The following is a 19795-nucleotide window of genomic DNA, read 5'->3' on the forward strand; positions in this document are numbered from 1 at the left end:
GCGGGAGGGAGACCTACTGTGCGCTGTTGGAGTGACCGGCGGAGTGACCAGTGTTGATGGTCACACGGGCGGGCAGGCTCCGCGCTCCGTGCTCCGTGAGTTGGTCCCACGGTCCTGCCTGTGGCTGGTGGGGAGCAGGTTGCGGCGGGTCCCCAGCCCCAGGGAGGGGCGGTGCTCACAGGTGTCTGACCGCTGAGTGAGCCGCTTTACCTTCCAAGGCGGCGGGTTAGTGGGAAACAACTTTTTTTTTTTTTTTTAATTTGATTTTGGAGGAAGAGAGGAAGAGAGAGAGACTTGTCCCACTTTCTGATGCCTTCACTGGTTAATTTTTAGAAACTTTTAAAAAATATATATATATTTTGATTTTTTACAGAGAGGAAGGGAGAGAGATAGAGAGTCAGAAACATCGATGGGAGAGAAACATCGATCAGCTGCCTCCTGCACATCTCCCACTGGGGATGTGCCCGCAACCCAGGTACATGCCCTTGACCGGAATCGAACCTGGGACCCTTCAGTTCGCAGGCCGACGCTCTATCCACTGAGCCAAACCAGTTACGGCGATTTTTTAAAAATTTTTATTGATTTCAGAGAGGAAGGAGAGATCCCCAGCAGGGAGTGTGCAGGGAAGCAGCCAATCAGTGATTCTCTCTCATCGTTGATGTTTCTATCTCCCTCTCTGAAATCAATAGAAATATATCTATATCTATATCTATATAGATAGATATAGATATGTATTTTTAAAAATATATTTTACTGATTTTTTAAAAATATATTTTATTGATTTTTTACAGAGAGGAAGGGAGAGAGATAGAGAGTCAGAAACATCGATGAGAGAGAAACATCAATCAGCTGCCTCCTGCACATCTCCCACCGGGGATGTGCCCGCAACCCAGGTACATGCCCTAGACCGGAATCGAACCCGGGACCCTTGAGTCCGCAGGCCGACGCTCTATCCACTGAGCCAAACCGGTTTTGGCTACTGATTTTTTACAGAGAGGAAGGGAAAGGGATAGAGAGTTAGAAACATCAATGAGAGAGAAACATCGATCAGCTGTCCCCTGCACACCCCCCACCGGAGATGTGCCCGCAACCAAGGCACATGCCCTTGACCGGAATCGAACCCGGGACCCTTCAGTCCGCAGGCCGAAGCTCTATCCACTGAGCCAAACTGGTCAGGGCATAGAAATATATTTTTAAAAAATAAATAAAGCGCAGGGGAAAAGAGTTGTACGCGTGGGAGCGACTGATTCAGGGTACCCCTCATCTGCGTCTGCGGTGGGGGGCGGGGGAGGGACTGTCCAGGCCGGTGACACAGGGTCCCTTTCTCCCTCCGCAGCTCGCCTTTCCCCAGACGCTGCGCCTCTGCCGGAGAGGAGCCTGAGGGAGGGGCCGGAAGCGCCGCCATCCGTCCTCAGGCTCCGAAAGCCATGTCCCAGGTAAGGAGCATCTCTCCTCCCCTCCCAGGCGTGTGCTGCTTGTCAGGCTGTGTGGGAACAGTCTGGTTTTCTCCTGAGACTCACCAGCCTACCAGCGTCCCCTCCATGAGGGACCTGGCCCTCGTATCCTCCAATCCAGTGTCAGGGGGTCCCCCGAAGCCCAGTGAGCGTCCCCTTTTTCTCAGCATTTTCACCTTTATCCAAGAAATAGTTCAGTGCTGCCTGTGGCCCTCAGGAGGCCACGTGTCCGTGATTATAGTTTGTTTACTATACACCGAGTGGCCAGATTGTTATGACCACCCCACCAGTACAATGAAGTGGTTGTGCAAAGCTACACTAATAAAAGAGAGACATGCAAATTGATGTCACTCCACTACGCCCACCAGCCAATCAGGATGAGTATGCAAATTAACCCAACAAAGATGGCGGTTACTTTGCATACTCGGGCGAGGAGCAAAGACTGAAGGCTGGCTGGAGTGAAGACTGAAGAGGCTTGGCTTCTCCGCTGCGGCCGGACCAAAGGCCTGGGTCCCGGGTGCCGGAGGAAAACCGGTGCCGGCAGCCAGGGGAAAGCAGGCCTATTGCGCGAATCTTTGTGCAACGGGCTTCTAGTAACAATAATAATAATAAAACCTTGAGAGTATTTGCTTAGGAAGTTTTCAATATTCAGTATTTTTGGAAGTGTTAGTGAAGTACTGATGGGGTGGTTATCATAATCTGGCCACTCAGTGTATAATGTAATGATGTGAAATTACTGGAGAAAAGATGGGTTATTCATTTAGAGAGAAAAAAAATTTCTTCCTGTTCTAGCCAGTTTGGCTCAGTGGATAGTGTCAGCCTGCGGACTGAAGGGTCCCAGGTTCGATTCCGGTCAAGGGCACATGCCCGGGTTGCGGGCTTGATCCCCAGTAGGAGGCGTGCAGGAGGCAGCCGACCCATGATTCTCTCTCATCATTGATGTTTCCATCTCTCTCTCCCTCTCCCTTCCTCCCTGAAATCAATAAAAATATATTTAAAAATAAATAACTAAAATTCTTCCTTACAATGTATAGGTTAAATCTAAACCATAAAACCATGCAAACTGCTAAGGGAAAACATAGAGAATGGTTGGAAAGAGGAAGCTGGGCCAGAAGCACGAGTCAGCACTGTCCAGTGGCTCTTCCTGGGGTGACCGTGGCTGCAGGGCACTTGTATGTCCTGGCAGGACTGAGGACCTGGACTGTCAATGTGAACTGACTTACATGTAAATAGCGACACGCGGTGAGCAGCTGGTGTGTTGGACAGCACAGATCCGGGCTCATGAAACGGCAAAGCCAGGAAGAAAGTTGAGGGTGAGCCTGTCCGAATCTCTCACTGCACAGACGAGGAAAGAGAGCGCCAGGGAGGAAAGCCCGTGTCCCCGTCACTGGTTAGCGACTGTGCGGCTGTAGGGAGCGGTCGTGTGCGCTGAGGGTCAGGAACACGGATGATGGGGCGTGAGGAGCTGAAGAGGGTGGAGGGAGGAGGACACTGTGGAGCCGTGTGCCCACCGTGACGACCGAGCACTCATCTCGTTCCTGTTCCCAGACCGTCACTGGCCCCCGCTCCACTGGGAATGAGATCCCAGTGTCCTTACCACGGCCTGCAGGGGCCTCCGTGACCCAGCCCCGGGCGCTCCCAGACCTCATTCTGCACGTCTGCGTCTCCGCTCCAGCCACACTGGCCACTTACTGTGCCTCAGATGTCCTGGGCTCATCTCTGTCTCTGAATCTTTGCATTGGCTCCCTGCTCTTCTGCAATTCGCTCCCCCTACATCAGCGGTTCTCAACCTGTGGGTTGTGACCCCTTTGGGGGTCGAACGACCCTTTCACAGGGGTCGCCTAAGACCATCGGAAAACACATATATAATACATATTGTTTTTGTGATTAATCACTATGCTTTAATTATGTTCAATTTGTAACAGTGAAATTGGGGGTCATCACAACATGAGGAACTGTATTAAAGGGTCGTGGCATTGGGAAGGTTGAGAACCACTGGTATAAAGGGAAAGCTTCCTCCATGTTGCTTTGCTCAGACTTTGAGAGGCAACTCCTCTCAGACCCCTGGCGTAATAAAGACCAAATTTGACAACCACCAAGACCGGAGACATCTCAGAACTTACTCCTCTGGGGTCCCAGAGGCCGCTGCCACTTTGGGCCTCCCCGTCCATTGCTGGGCTGAGGGGAGATCTGGCACGGGCGCCAGCAGGGCTCGGTACTGACCTGTGTGGTGGTCCTTCAGCACCTGACCAGCGAGCTCAGTCCAGATGCGCCCCATCGAGTGCCATCTGTCCGTCAGCCCAGCTAAGAGCGGGCATGGCTGTGACATGCCACACCTAAGGGGCATGTCCGAGACCAGCAGCCAGCCCTGGTAAGGCTGGAGCAGGTGCGTCTCTTAGGAAGGATGTACGTTTTGAATTTTTAGGAAACATACCAGGCCTTGTCCCATGTTATAAAGAAGATCCTTGCTCTAACTGGTTTGGCTTAGTGGATAGAGCGTCAGCCTGCAGACTGAAGGGTCCCAGGTTCGATTCCGGTCAAGGGCATGTACCTTGGTTGCGGGCACGTCCCCAGTGGGGAGTGTGCAAGAGGCAGCTGATCGATGTTTCTCTCCCATCGATGTTTCTAACTCCCTATCCCTCTCCTTTCCTCTCTGTAAAAAAATCAATAAAATATATATATTAAAAAAAAAAAGATCCTTAATTCAACACGCAGTAGCCGAGCCAGCTGTCCTGTAACATTCAAAACTCTCTCGCTCTTGGAAAGCTGTGTGCGCCCCTCCGGCAAGAGCTGTGGGTGTTTTTCATGCACTTCATGATCGCATTGGAAACGTTCACTATTTAAGTTCACTAGCAGAGCTTAAAATTACTCTTATTTTGTCTCTGAGGTAGCAGATAGGTTACCCATTGTCTTTGAGACTCAGTGGGGTTATCAAATGCTGTTAGGGAATCTTTTGTTGCCTATGCTTGTTCTCTGTGATGGCGTGCGTTGGTTTAAGTTATATTTTTGCAAAATGACTATAAAACTTGTTTATTATCTTCTTACATATCTTATTTAATTTTAGAAAATCAAAATTATAAGCATTCATAGGATAGGATATGTATGTGTATATATAGAATGTACATGTAGATGTGTCTGGAACGTCCTATTGATATATCTGGAACATTCCACTGTAGAGTTTGGGGAAATGCTGGTTTAGACCATGTACATCTTGGAAGGCTTAACTCATTTTCCTGTCTTTCCCTTGAAGCCTTTCTTCACTTCCACAGTCTGTCTTGATTTCCCATATTGAGAAACGCCCTAGCATTTAGTACGAAAAACATACTATTTTACATTTGACTGTTGAGCGTTGTTATTGCCCATTTTTGCGTGTGACAAGTCTTTTCTCCGTCAGTAGAGACAATGAAATCGTACACTCAGCGTGACAGCATCAACACTAAGCACAGAGAAGTCATCCGGCAGTTACTTGATACATGTTGCTCAGAACCTAAGATGCTATGAGAAAATTTCACTCTATGTAATATTTCTTTCCAGAAGTATAAGTGATTTAGCTCTTCACACTACACCCGTGTGAGGGTAAGAACACCAGTCGGACAAAAATACGTTTATGTCATTTCAGGATTTGGTGACATTTGGGGATGTGGCTATAGATTTCTCTCAAGAGGAGTGGGAATGGCTAAATCTTGCTCAGAGGAATTTGTACAGGAAGGTGATGTTGGAGAACTACAGGAACCTGGAATCGCTGGGTAAGGTCTCCCCGTAATTCAGAATCTCCCCAGAGGGCTGCTCCCTCACATAATGTTTGGGGAGCCTCTGATATACGTCGCTGCATTTCTCTTCCTGGTGCTCCCCAAAATAGGCTGAGTTTTGTAGAATTGGCAGCTTCATTAGACTATCCCTACAACTTCCTCTTTCTTCAAAACACTCCCTCTTCCTTCACTCTCTATAGTGCCCCCGCCTCCTGAGGACCAAGGGCTTGATCTGATTTCAGGGCCTGGCTAATTTCCCCGTTATTTCTTCTACGCAGGAGTTTCCGTTTCGAAGCCAGAGGTGATCTCACTTCTGGAGCAAGGAAGAGAGCCCTGGATGGCGACAAAGGCCAGGACAGAAGGCACATGCTCTGGTGAGTGAGAGAGAACTGGGGAGGTAGAGGCCACTGCAAGAAAACCGAGCTCCGCCCTTCTGAAGGGTCCAGCTTGCCACGGGTATTGTCTAAATGGTTTCCTTAAAGGCTCCAGGCCTGGGACACACATCGAAGCATCTTTTAGCATGAGCTCCCCAACTTACTCTCTTTGTATACATTCTCTCACAGGGTCTCCTTGTCCTCGCCTTTGAGTTTTGCACAAGTCGTTCCAACACATGAAAATATCCAGACACAGCAATGCCTCTACTTTTCCTTTTGCCACTCGTTTCTTTTTGGTTGAAGGATTGATTCATTTCTTTTTTCATTATTTTACTAACAATGTTGAGCATCTTTTCATGAACATATTGGCCATTCATATATCTTTTGTGAAGTGTTCAATTTTTTGCCTAGGTTTTCAGTGGGTTGTTTTTCTTCTTATTGAGTTGTAAGAGTTCTTTCTTTAGATGGTCTTAGAACAAGTCCTGTGTCATTTGTATGTATTGTGATATATGTATGCCAATTGTGGTTTGGCCTTGTTTTTCTACTGCTGTCTTTTGAACATTCGAAGTTTTCCATTTTCATAAAGTCCAATTTATTTGTCTTGATTGGTACTTTTGTGCCATCTCTAAGAAATTCTTCCTACCCTCAGGTCACCAACGTATTCTTCTATTTTTTCCCCCTAGGAATGTTCTATTTTAATTTTTACATTTGGGTAATGATCCATTGAGCTAATTTCTTGGGTGAGATAAATACTGAGGTTCATTTTCCCCCCTTTAGATGTTCAGTTATTCCAGGACTCTTTGTTGTAAAGACCTTCCTTTTCCCATTGTATTGCTTTGTTGGTACCCTTGTTGAAAAGCAATTGAACATAAATGCAGGGGTCTAGTTCTGAACTCTCTTCTGTTCCATTGATCTACATCTGTCCTTTCACCAGTACCATACCGTCTTGATATCTGTAGCTTTCAGATATCAGATAATCTATTCAAAAAGCCTGCTGGGATTTCACTTGGGATTACGATACATCTACATCAACTTGGGGAAGAATTGACATCCTAACATCATTGAGTTTTCCAGTTCATGAGTATGGTTCCTTTAGCCATTTGTTAAGGTTTTCTTTCTCTTAGCAATATTTTATAGTCATCCAGTGTAGTGGTTTAAAAATTTTTTAAAATATTTTTCTGAGTCTTATTTTGGTGTGCTATAATTATAAATAGAATTCTTAAAAACTCCCATCTTCCAGTTGTTTGCAGCTAGTATGTAAGAATGTAAAGTGATTATTATATGAACTATCTTACAACCTAGCTAGATTCATCTAGTAGTTGAGCATTTTCTGCAGAGACAATCATATTATCTGCCAAACAGTTTTCTTTCTTCCTTTCTGATCCTTATGCCTTGTTTTTCTTGATTTAGTATAATAGCTTGGGTCTCCTGTACAATGTTGAATTGTACCACTTGTAAGAGCACATATACTCGCATTGTTCTCAATCTTAAGGGGAACTGTATTCAGTCTTTCACCATTTAGTTGATGTTAGTTTGCTTAGATGCCCTTTCTCAATTTTAGGAAGTTCATTTCTATTCCTGGTTTGCTGATAAATTTTACAAATAAATTTAGTAAAATACTCTTTCTACATCTATTAAAATGATCATATGATTTTTCATCTTTAATGTGCTGATGTAATGATCATTCATTGATTTTCACATATTAAACCAACCTTGCATTCCTGGGATATTTAATTTTTCTAATAGTTACCTTACTGACTATATATGAAGAATTTATGTTTTAATCAACTCTCTTAAGTTCTTATGTATTTTATTCACTGATTTTTGTTTTAAAAGTTCTTTTCTTCTGCATAAACACACACTATTTTCTTACTATCTTTTAGATTGGGAGTATGCATTTAAAAACAGTGAATTTTCATCAAAGCAAGTTATTTATGAAGAATCATCCAAAGTAGTGACAACAGGAAGAAGCCATCTTAGTTACAGCCTTGATTGCCCCAGTTTGATAGAAGACTATGAAAGTGGGGACTGGTTTAACAACAAGTTGCAAAGTAAGGAGGTACATCCTAGTCAACTGATCATCACGCATAAGGAAATCCTTACTGAAGATCAAAGTAGTGAATGTACTAAATCTTGGCAAACTTTCCACCAGGATGCAATATTTGCTATAAAACAGGGTTTTCCCACCAAAGAAAGAACACATAAGCATGAGCCACAAAAGAGAAAATACCGCAAAAAATCTGTGGACATGAAGCCTAAGAAAGTCTATGTAGAAAAGAAACTTTTGAAATGTAATGAGTGTGAGAAAGTTTTCAACCAGAGCTCATCCCTTACTCTTCACCAGAGAATTCATACCGGGGAGAAACCCTATGCCTGTGTTGAATGTGGGAAAACCTTCAGCCAGAGTGCAAACCTGGCTCAACATAAGCGAATACACACCGGGGAGAAGCCCTACGAATGTAAGGAATGTAGGAAAGCCTTCAGCCAGAACGCACACCTCGCTCAGCACCAGAGAGTTCACACTGGAGAGAAACCTTACCAGTGTAACGAGTGTAAGAGAGCCTTCAGCCAGATTGCACACCTGACGCAACACCAGAGGATTCACACTGGAGAGAGACCGTTCGAATGTATTGAGTGTGGAAAGGCCTTTAGTAACGGTTCGTTTCTTGCTCAGCATCAGCGGATTCACACAGGGGAGAAACCTTACGTATGTAATGTGTGTGGGAAAGCCTTTAGCCATCGTGGTTACCTAATCGTGCATCAGAGGATTCACACCGGAGAGAGACCTTACGAGTGTAAGGAATGCAGGAAGACCTTCAGCCAGTACGCACACCTGGCTCAGCACCAGAGAGTCCACACTGGAGAGAAGCCGTATGAGTGTAAGGTGTGTAGGAAAGCCTTCAGCCAGATCGCATACCTCGATCAGCACCAGAGGGTCCATACTGGAGAGAAACCCTATGAATGCATTGAATGTGGGAAGGCCTTCAGCAATAGTTCGTCGCTGGCACAACACCAGCGGAGTCACACGGGAGAGAAACCTTACATGTGTAAGGAGTGCAGGAAAACATTTAGCCAGAATGCAGGCCTTGCTCAGCACCAGCGGATCCATACTGGAGAGAAACCTTACGAATGTAACGTGTGTGGGAAAGCCTTTAGCTACAGTGGCTCTCTTACCCTGCATCAAAGAATTCACACTGGAGAGCGACCCTACGAATGTAAGGACTGCAGGAAATCGTTCAGGCAGCGTGCACACTTGGCTCATCACAAGAGAATTCACGCTATGGAGTCTTTCTTGAGTCTCTCCTCTTCCTCACCCTCCATGTCCAGCCATTTGCCAAAAGCTATAGGTTTTATCTCCTAAATATGCCTTGAATCTCACTCCTTTAATCATTTCCACTCCATCACCTTCATCCAGTGCACAATCATCTCCTTGACATGGTCTATGGAAATAACTTCCTAACTGGATTCCTGTGTTGACCACTTACTTTGTCAGTTGTCACACTGCAGACAAACCTATTAAAAATAGTTTGATCATATCACTCCTCTCATTAAAACCCCTCCTGGCATCCTATAGTTCTTAGGTTAAAGCACAGTGTCCTCAAAATAGCCTAAAATAACTTCCCTCAATACCTCGTTCCAGTCTACCTTACAAAGCCCCATCTCATGCCAATATCCATCTCATTCTCTGAAGACTTATCCAGAATTAAGAACTCATGCCCGCATTAAATAGATCTTGGTTCTAATCCTTGCTCTTCCCTTCTTTAGCCCTCAATTTTGGAGAAACATTTTGTCATTTGTAATCTTCAGTGTTTGTTTGTTTTTTTTAATATATTTCATTGATTTTTTTACAGAGAGGAAGGGAGAGGAATAGAGAGTCAGAAACTTCGATGAGAGAAAAACATCGATCAGTTGCCTCCTGCACACCTCCCACTGGGGATGTGCCTGCAACCAAGGTACATGCCCTTGACTGGAATTGAACCTGGGACCTTTCAGTCCGCAGGCCGACGCTCTACCCACTGAGCCAAACCGGTTAGGGCTTCGGTTTTATATTATAGAAATAATAATGGTACTACCTCGAAAGTTAATGGGTCCTAGGCCGCTTTGCTCAATGGTTAGAGCATTGGCCTGCAGAGTGAAAGGTTGTGAGTTCAATTCTGGTCAAGGGCACATACCTCAGTTGCAGGCTTGATCCCCAGCCTCGGTCGGAGCGTGTGCGGGAGGCAACCAATCAATGTCCCTCTCACATTGATGTTTCTCTTTCCTTTTACTCTCTCTAAAACTCAATGGAAAAATATCCTTGGGTGAGAATTAACAACAAAAATGTTAATGCAAACATTAAATGCATGTAAATGGCCCGGCAGATAGCCTAGCATAAAGTAGTCTCTCAATAAACTGTAAAATAAAAAGATACTGTGGTATTCAAAGAAAACATGACCATCTTAACAATGATTAGCTGAGAAAGAGCAAATGCAGCAGCTCATCTCAGGTAGTAGAGATTATTGATTAGGAACAGTGGTCATTGTTCTAAAGGTGGGTGGGTGACCTGGGTATCTAATACAGTAGGATTGATGTTCAAGTACATGATAATAGAGAGTAAGATGGTGGCTGCTATTTCAGCATGACTAGGAATATGACTTCGTTGGTAAGAAAAATTAACTTCACTACATATTAATTCTAAGCAGTCAGATTTTAAAAACCAACTTGCGATAAGTAGAATTTACTTACTGAGATGCAGTCTTCATTTCCATTTAAAGGCAAAAAGATAGTTAAAAGAAACTTGAAAAATAAAGGGTAAGTTTGACCCCTGCTCCTAATTCCAGGGGGATGCATTGTTTTACACCTATGCCATTTAAAATAGAAAAAGTTGAGCTTCTAAGCTGTAATCCTAAAACTAGAGGTGGAAAGAAACCAATACTATATAGATCGATACTCATAAACTGGCTGCTTACAAACATATTTGATGTGGCATGCATCAAGTTGTTTTTTTTAAATTTATAGATTTTTAAAAATATATATATATATTATTGATTTTTTACAGAGAGGAAGGGAGAGGGAGAGAGATAGTTAGAAACATCGATTCAGCTGCCTCTTGCACGCCCCCTACTGGAGATGTGCCCGCAACCTGGGTACATGCCCTTGACTGGAATCGAACCTGGGACCCTTCAGTCCCCAGGCCGACACTCTATCTGCTGAGACAAACTGGTTAGGGCTTCATTTATAGATTTTTTTAAAAGAGAAACATTGATTTGTTGTCCCACTTATTTATGCATTCATTAGTTGATTATTGTATGTGCCCTGACCAGGGGTAGAACCCATAACCTTGGTGTATCGGAACTATACTCTAACCAACTGAGCTACTCAGCCAGGGATGGTATGCATTAAATTAAAAAGGAATCTGAATACCTTTAGGTGGGAATGTGTTTTCCAGTTCACCACAGTTCAAACTACTCCCTGTTCCCATATATCTGACTTGTTTTATATTTCATATTATGTTCTCTTTGAGAATACAGTCAATGCATTAACCAGCTCACATGAATACAGGTACAAAGAAAATGATGGAAGTTAATAGAGTGTGAAAGACTTGAGTAGACGTTTGTCCTTCTGCAGGGGAAGACTCAGTGTTACACTGATGTTAGTAGGCCCATATTCACCCACAGATTCCTTGTACCTAACAAAATCCTAATAAGAATTTCTTAAGGCTTGAAAGATTGTCTCTGTGAACATACACATATACATTCAAACAGATATACATATAAAGATCTACATAATAAAGGTGATACTTCATGCCAGTGGCTTAACAGTTTTCGTCAAACTGACTGCTCTGCACAAAACGATCCCCTCATTATATTATCCCCTCATTTTTTTTTATCCAGACGCGAAACAGTGATTAAAGGACATGGGAACATACTTTATAGAGTGAGAACAATCTTCCTAAGTGACATGAAATCCAGAAGCCACACACACAAAGATTCTAGGTTTGATTGTGTAAGAACTTTATTAGGTATAGAGTCAAAGACAGTATAAACAAAAGTTTTAAACAATTGGAATCATTAACCCATGAAATTCATATTCTTAACACACAAGTGCTCCTACAATCACTTAGAAAATGGCACTTCCTCCCGCCATGGGCAAAGGGTATGAAGAGGCAACAGGTGACTGATGAACATGTGGTAAGTACTGAATCTCAGCAGGATCAGAAGAAATACAAGTTAAGCCAGTGAATTATTTACACTGCAAAAGCAAATGAAAGGAGATGCTTCTATGTGCTGAGTGAAGAAAAATGAATTACAGAACCTTTTGTGAACGACAGCTTGTCAATACCAGAATTTTCCTGGGCCAAACCAAGAATTTCTTTTGTAGTTAACAAACAGCACCCAGTGTATCTCCCAATGAGGGTAAAGGCACCAAACAAGCATAAAAGAGAGGGTCATGAAAAATAGATAGACCAGGTAGAACTCTACTCATTCCAAAATTAAAATTCTAGCCTTGCAGAGGCTCTATGGAATACTGGTAGAGTCCATCTTACCCAATTTCCTCTACTAAAAAAAAGGAGGGGGCGGGGAAAGCCAAATTAAATAAATATAAACATGCCAGCATCATTGAAATAGGAGTGATACCACCTCATATCACACTTGAAAAGGAGAATACAGAAACAGCAGTTAGGGCCACACTAAAAGAACATGCCAGGATCTTTGGCGAACTCTACCCTCTGATAAGAACAGCACAATGGAGAAAATGTAGGCAGAAGGAACACTGAAAAACTAGACTAATATAACCCAACATGGTGGGATGAAGGTGCTTAAAATTCCTCTAAGAAGCCTTCATTCTAGATCCTAGTCTGAAGAGCAAAGGCAAGTTGGCAATATCTGTTAAAATATGTCTATCTTGTGATCTACCCATTTATCCTCCAAAAATACTGGTAAAACCTTACAAAAGCGTATGTAGAAGAATGTTAATCGCAACACTTTTTAAAAAAAAAATATAAACCCTAGACCCACAGTGGTCCCTGCCCTCGCTAAATGCTCTATGAGATCTGCACTTCCGGTGAAGATGGAATTGGAGGGAAGAGTTTACCTTCCCACCTGAAATACTAACAAAATCTATAAAACCTTGGTGTTGATGAGACTGGTCACAGGCCCATGGGAAATGGGAAATGAGTGAGGGGAATACGGGACTATGATTCCCCTAGGGAACCACATGCGTTATTTCCAAGGCTGTGTGTGGTCTCTGAGTGGAGGCGATGGAGCTGGGAGACGAAGAGGCTGAGGTGGTTGGAGTTCACAGGATAAAGTGCCTCAGGGCTCTTAGAGGAAAAACAACACACATCTGCAGCATCTTTACCAGAGTAAGAACTCTAGTTTTTAGCTAGAATTCTGAACAGGATGTGTGTGCGTGGAAATCACCTGAAGTTGCGGAAAGGACTGACAGCGTTCTAAGGAGAAATAGACAAATCCACAATGACGAGACTTTGACATGCATCTCTCAACAGAATAAGGAGACAGAAAATCAGCAAGGATACTGAAAACCTAGACAGCACTACATGCGAACTTGACTTAATGGGCACTTTGAAACTATTCCACCCAAGGAAGAATATACATTCTCTTCAAATGCACAAAGCACACTGACCAAGGCAGACCATATGGTAGGCTTTAAAACGTCTCAAATTTAAAAAGGTTCAAGTCGTACAAAATGTTTTAGTGACCAGAACAGATTAAATTAGCAATCACTAACAAACATAACTGGAAAATCCGCAAATATTTGGACCTAAATAGCCCAATTTTTAGCAACCCATCAGTCAAGAGATACCAGGAAGGGAAAACAGAAAGTATTTGAATGAAAAACCACAGAATATCAAAGGGTTTAACACTGTACTTAAAAGGAAATATAGCACTAATTGCTAAGGTATAAAACTCTCACATCAGCGACTTCAATTTCGACCCTAACACTTTAGAAAATGAACAATAAACACGCAAGTTAGCATAAAAATGGAATAATAAATAAAAATTGATCTTGCGAGATTTTTTTTTATCTTCACCCAAGGGTATGTTTGTTGATTTGTGAGAGAGGAAGGGACAGAGAAAAACATCAATGTGAGAAACATCCATCATTTGCCTCCCGTAACTGCCCTGACTGGGGATTGAACCCGAAACCTGGCTATGTGTGTGCTCTGATTGGGAATCGAACTCGCACCTTTTTGGTATATGGCAGTGGTTCTCAACCTTCCTAATGCCGCGGCCCTTTAATACATTTCCTCATGTTGTGGTGACCCCCAATTTCATTGTTACAGATTGAACATAATTAAAGCATAGTGATTCATCACAAAAACAATAGGTAATTATATATGTGTTTTCCGATGGTCTTAGGCGACCCCGGTGAAAGGGTCGTTCGACCCCCAAAGGGGTTGCCACCGACAGGTTGAGAACCGCTGGTATATGGGATGACGCTCCAACCGAGCCACCTGGCGAGGGTGATCTTGGAGATATTTGCTTATTTTACAGAACTGATGTGACAAGTTTAAATTTTAAAAAAATCGTCCTTCACAAATGAAGTTTTCTGTCAGTTGTGACCCAAGTTACAGTGACCTACCCCATCTGCTCACACGTTCCACAAAGGTAACAATATGTGGGTGTTTTCAAAAATAGCTTTTGCAGCCTGGCCGGCCTGGCTCAGTTGGTTGAGCATTGTCCCATGCTCCAGGAATTCACTGTTTCACTTCCAGGTCAGGGCACATGGCTGGCTTTTAGGCTCAATCCCCAGTAGGGGGTGTGCAGGAGGGAGCTGACAGATGTTTCTCTCTCTCTCTCTCTCTCTCTCTCTCTCTCAATATATTTTATTGATTTTTTACAGAGAGGAAGGGAGAGGGATAGAGAGCCAGAAACATCGATGAGAGAGAAACATCGATCAGCTGCCTCCTGCACACTCCCCACTGGGGATGTGCCCGCAACCAAGGTACATGCCCTTGACCAGAATCGAACCTGGGACCCTTGAGTCCACAGGCCGACGCTCTATCCACTGAGCCAAACTGGTTCTGGCTCTCTCTCTCTTTTTTAAAAATATATTTTTATTGATTTCAGAGAGGAAGAGGGAGAGATAGAAACATCCATGATGAGAGAAAATCATGGATTGGCTGCCTCCCGCAAGTCCCCCACTGGGGATCGAGCCCCAACCCGGGCATGTGCCCTTGATCGGAATCGAACCTGGGTCCTTTCAGTTCGCAGGCCGACGCTCTATCCACTGAGCCAAAGCGGCCAGGGCAAATGTTTCTCTCTTGTCAATGTTTCGCTCTCTCCCTCTACCCTTCCTCTCTGTGAAATCAATAAAACATTTTAAAAAAAACACACAACAGCTTTTGCAGAGGGAAAATGCACAGAGAAGCATCCAACTGTATATGACCAATTTACAAGAAAGAACTCTCTCTGATTCTGCCTTAGGTATGCAGCACAAGCTAGGAGGAGACAAAGCCATTATGGTGAACAGTTCCCAGGAGGAGCCTGGTACAGAAATCCAGGGTTTTCCCCATGTGTTAGTCCGTTCAAGATGCCATAACAAAATACCACAGACTGGGTGGCTTCAACCAAAAGAAACTCATTCCTCAGGGTTCAGGAGGCTGAGTCCTAGATCAGGGAGCCAACATGGTGGAATGCTTCCTGGCTGTAGACACTGGTCTTTCTTCCTGTGTCCTGACCTGGCAGAGAGAAAGCGAATCTCCCTGGTGCTCTTACTTTTTAACCCTTTTGGGTCCAACGTCCAGGCTGACTCGACAGACCAGGCGCTAGGAGCAGGTCCAACGTGGAGCTGAGGTTGACACTGCAAACCGCTGTGATTATATGCATTGTCAGTAAGGTGCCGGGTTGCATGTGGGGAAATGTTTCAAAAGATACCACACTGCCCTGACCAGTTTGGCTCAGTGGATAGAGCGTCGGCCTGGGGACTCAAGGGTCCCAGGTTCGATTCCGGTCAAGGGCATGTACCTTGGTTGCGGGCACATCCCCGGTGGGGGGTGTGCAGGAGGCACCTGATCGATGTTTCTCATTCTCTATCCCTCTCCCTTCCTCTCTGTAAAAAATCAATAAAATATATTTTTTAAAAAAAGATACCACACTATGAAATGTTTTAAAGAATAAACTCTTTGATTGAACATACTTAATAATATAACCAGTGAATTTTTGGTTTAAACTTTAAAATAAGAACATTAAAAAGTTCAACATTCAATCCCGTCAATTAATTTGGACCAGACTGTTTGAATTCCAAAAATAAAATTGGACCACAAAGGGTTAAGATACAAATCCTGTCATGACGGCTCCACCCTCCTGTCCTCCTCTAACCCTCATTACTTCTCAAAGGCCCCATTTCCAAAGACCAGTACATGGGGGGTTTGGTTGGACTTCAACATATGAATTTGGGGGGGAGACACATTCAGTCCATGAGAATCCATTCTACAACAATTACTTATTGCACACCAGTGTTCTTACATGAAAATACTGATGTTTATTCATATAAATATAGACAAGTTTTTTTTTCAAATAAAATAAGTAATTTCTCTCTGCTCTGAAGTTCCTCATTCTTCAGTATGTCATGTTTTCCTTTCCTTCATTAGCCGTGAGGCTTGTTAAGTGTGTCATCTTTATCCGCTCCAGGATTCACTCTTCGTTATGATCACCCAAAAATGTCTGTCAGCTGAGAGTGGTACCCTGGTTTTCCAGAAAGTCCCTTCCTTACATGTGATAGTTCTCATTCTACGGGGACCAACCCAACTCTTCATGTGACGTTAAATCAGGCTCAAAGCCCCATCCAAAAAATGGACAGTTCCACTTTGTTGAATGTGACCAATGAAATAGCTACAATTCCACTTTAAAATAACTTTAAAAGTACATTGGAGCCTGGCTGGTGTGGGTCATTTGGTGAGGGTCCACCTATGAACCAGAAGGTCAGGGTGCAATTCCCGGTCAGGGGCACATGCCTGGGTTGTGAGCTCGATCCTCAGTGTGGGGCGTGCAGGAGGCAGCTGATCCATGATTCTTTCATCACTGATGTTTCTATCTCTCTCTCCCTCTCCCTTCCTCTCTGAAGTAAAAAATATATTTAAAACACCAAAACATATAAAGGAAAACTACATTGGGAATAAAATATCAGTGATTCTTTTCAAATGAAGAATTGTCTTTATGAAAAAGGACCGATCCAACCATCTGAGCTTAATGAAGACCTATGATAAGGTCTCTGCCTCAGCTGACTTCAGATTCTTAGGTCAAAGTCATCAAGGACTTTTGCCCTTTGGCTTTCAAAGGGGGAAGCATCATCTAACGGCCCCATTTCTACAAAATGTATGTTAGAGACCAATGCACTTCCCCCCTGCCTCTGCATCTGCTCCTTTGAGACTCAGTCTTTGCTTTTGTTAACACCCTTAGGCCTTTTCTTCTGCATGTGTATTCTGATGTCGAACCAGGGATGAGCTCCGGCTGTACGCCTTCCCACATTTACTGCATTCGTAGGGCTTCTCTGAGGAATGACTTCTCTGATGCCGGATGAGGTCCGAGCCACTGCTGAAGGCCTTCCCACACTCATTGCATTCGTAGGGTTTCTCTCCTGTGTGACTTCTCTCGTGCAGAATAAGGGAAGTGCGCTGACTGAAGGCCTTCCCGCAGGTCTTGCACGTGTACGGTTTCTCTCCAGTGTGGATCCTTTCGTGCTGGGCGAGGTGCGCGCTCTGACTGAAGGCCTTGCCACACTGATCGCATTCATACGGCCTGTCTTCCGTGTGGATTCTCTTGTGACGCGTGAGAGATATCCGGTGACTGAAGGCTTTCCCACATTCCTCGCACTGGTACGGCTTTTCTCCGGTATGAATTCTCTGATGTTCGATAAGAAATGACTGGCGGCCGAAAACTTTACTACACTTGTTGCATTTGAAAGGCTTCTCTTCAGAATGAATGTTCTGATGTATTTTAAGGTTGGCAGTTTCAGAAAACATCTTCCCACATTCCTTACATTCAAAGAGTTTCTTTTTCCTCGTGTGGACTTTCTGATGTTGAATGAGGGATGAATGCCGGTGACAGACCTTCTCGCATTTATTGCACCTGTACAGTTTCTCTCCACTGTGAATTTTTAGATGCAGGATAAGGGTTGAAAGCCGCTGGAACACCTTCTCACACTTAGGGCATTTGTAGGGTTTCTCCGAAGCATGAATTCTCTGATGAAGCATGATGGATGAGATCCTACTAAAAGATTTCCCGCATTTTCTACATTTATAAGGATTCTCTAAATGGTGGCTGCTCTGCTGCCTCAAGGCCTTCTCACCCTCATTAGTTTTCTCTCCAGTATGAACTCTTTTATGTAGAACAAGGACTGATTTCTTTCGGAAGCCTCGCCCACATTTACCGCATTCATGGATTTTCTTTCCCTTGTGGATTTTCCTATGAAGTGAAAGGGATGACCTTCGAATGAAGGATTTCCCATGTTTCCTGCACTGGTGGGCATTTTCATCAAGGCGAGTTTTCTGATGTGTCCTGAGGGTTGGACACGGACTCAAGGCCTTCCCACAGTCAAAGGTTCCCTTTCCACCATGACTTTTCTCATGCAGAAGCAGCGAGGTCCTTTGCGTGAAGCTTTCCCCACATTCATCACATTCGTGGCTTTTCTTTCCGTTGTGAATTCTCTGATGGAGGAGGAGGGATGAGACCTGTCTGAAGGCTTTGCTACAATGACTACATTCGTAAGGTCTCTCTTCAGTGTGGGAATTCTGATGAAGTTTCAGAGACAAGCTTTGACTAAAGGTTTTCCCACAGTCATTACATTTTAAAGCCTTCTTCTTCCCTGGATGCACTTTCTTGGGTTTCTTTAGGAGTGCATTTTTCGTGCAGCCTCTCTTTCCTGTGGGACCTTTTCGTGCTGCAGAAACTGGTTTCTGGTAGATGCTTTGCCCAGGTTTGTTGCAATGATCGGGACGTAACTTGTTGGTCTCACATTTAGACCCTGAGTGTGAAAGACATCAACAAATTAAACATCTGTTTTCTTATTTTTTTTTAAATTGTCATGTAAGAAGCTAAGTTGAATTGACAGAAAATTTCCTAGAATATAAGTGAAAAATTCATCAAACTTTACCACAAGAATAATCCCATTTTTTAAAGTTGAAAATATCTGAAAGCTGTGCATCTAAATCGAAAGTGTCCTTTCTGGGACAATAGATTGCAGTATTATTTTCCTTCACTTTGGTTTTTCCCATTTTCTGAAATGTACATGTCCCTTAAGAATATCAAAATAGTCGTTTAAAATGACTAAAGTAGCTCTTTGAAATGTTAAAGGAGTAGTGAAAAGTGAAAAACATTAGAAGTTTAAAACTGCTTGAACACCTTTTGATATTTTCCCAGAATTAATGTTAAGAAAAAATAATACTGTGAAATTACAATTTCATTAGCCTGATTAAATTGGAGGCAGGGTTGGCTTTTAACTAAATACTCATTTTTGCAAGAGTCACTGGGAACTCTCTTTTGAAGAGAGAAACCACTAACCTCAAGTTCTGTACTCTGTGAAAATATCCTTCAAGAGTGAAAGAGAAATAAAGACTTTCTCAGACAAACAAATGTTGAGGGAATTCATTGCCAGTAGACGTGTGCCATCAGTCCGAGTGGAAGGTGACCCCAGATCTTGAAAATTCTCCCCAGCTGCATGCACCACAGCAAGGAAACGAAGGCCTCATCATGAATTGCTGGACCACTCCTTGTCATGCCATCCTTGGCTACATTTGCCTTGCAGGAATATTTATTATGCTACTCTCCGTTCTAGCGGTTCACTGCTGTGGACCCCCAGTGAACAGGAATAGGGGGAATAACATACTTCCCTTAATCATAGCCTGTATGTTCCCACTCTCCCTTGCAACTACATATCCGTCCTGCTCCTGCTTAACCAGGACCCAGGATGACACTATTAAGTCTTTCCTCTTATCAGGGGAGCTACTGCTACACTGGAGTAAAGCTCTGTATACGGAAAAGACAGGTCTACTGGACAGTACCCAGGGCCAGCATCCAACAGGTTGCCTCGCAGATGATCTAGGCAACTCCACTCTCAAGGCTGAAAACACCACCTCCCCCTGGTGCCCCCCTGCAGGAATATTCGACGTGTGTGGGACCACTGCTTACCCATGCCTGCCTGCTAACTGGACGGGTGTGTGCACTGCTGGCTATCTAACTTCAGATATGTCTATTATACCCAACAACCAATCCTT

The 19795-nt window shown here is 43.7% G+C and overlaps 2 protein-coding genes across 3 annotated transcripts in view; one reads left to right on the forward strand and one right to left on the reverse strand.

Annotated features, from left to right (window-relative positions):
* The window catches only part of LOC102418748 (zinc finger protein 667), a 51130-nt gene that overhangs the window by 10091 nt on the left and 21244 nt on the right, over positions 1 to 19795 (reverse strand). The window contains 1 exon segment of the mRNA XM_023748438.1: positions 16977 to 18546. Within this exon segment, the coding sequence (XP_023604206.1) occupies positions 16977 to 18546 (1570 nt within the window).
* Positions 1317 to 9113, forward strand: LOC102419074 (zinc finger protein 583). 2 transcript variants are annotated; one of them, XM_006107744.3, is made up of 4 exons: positions 1317 to 1436; positions 5074 to 5200; positions 5482 to 5577; positions 7461 to 9113. In XM_006107744.3, exons 1-4 carry the CDS (start codon positions 1428 to 1430, stop codon positions 8936 to 8938), a joined length of 1710 nt encoding a protein of 569 aa, XP_006107806.1. In that variant the 5' UTR covers positions 1317 to 1427; the 3' UTR covers positions 8939 to 9113. The 2 variants fall into 2 exon arrangements, with proteins under 2 accessions (XP_006107806.1, XP_006107805.1); XM_006107743.2 differs by lacking the exon at positions 1317 to 1436 and having other exon boundaries at positions 5062 to 5200.

Source organism: Myotis lucifugus, unplaced genomic scaffold (assembly GCF_000147115.1).
Source record: "Myotis lucifugus unplaced genomic scaffold, Myoluc2.0 scaffold_1401, whole genome shotgun sequence".
Classification (NCBI taxonomy): Eukaryota; Metazoa; Chordata; class Mammalia; order Chiroptera; family Vespertilionidae; genus Myotis; species Myotis lucifugus.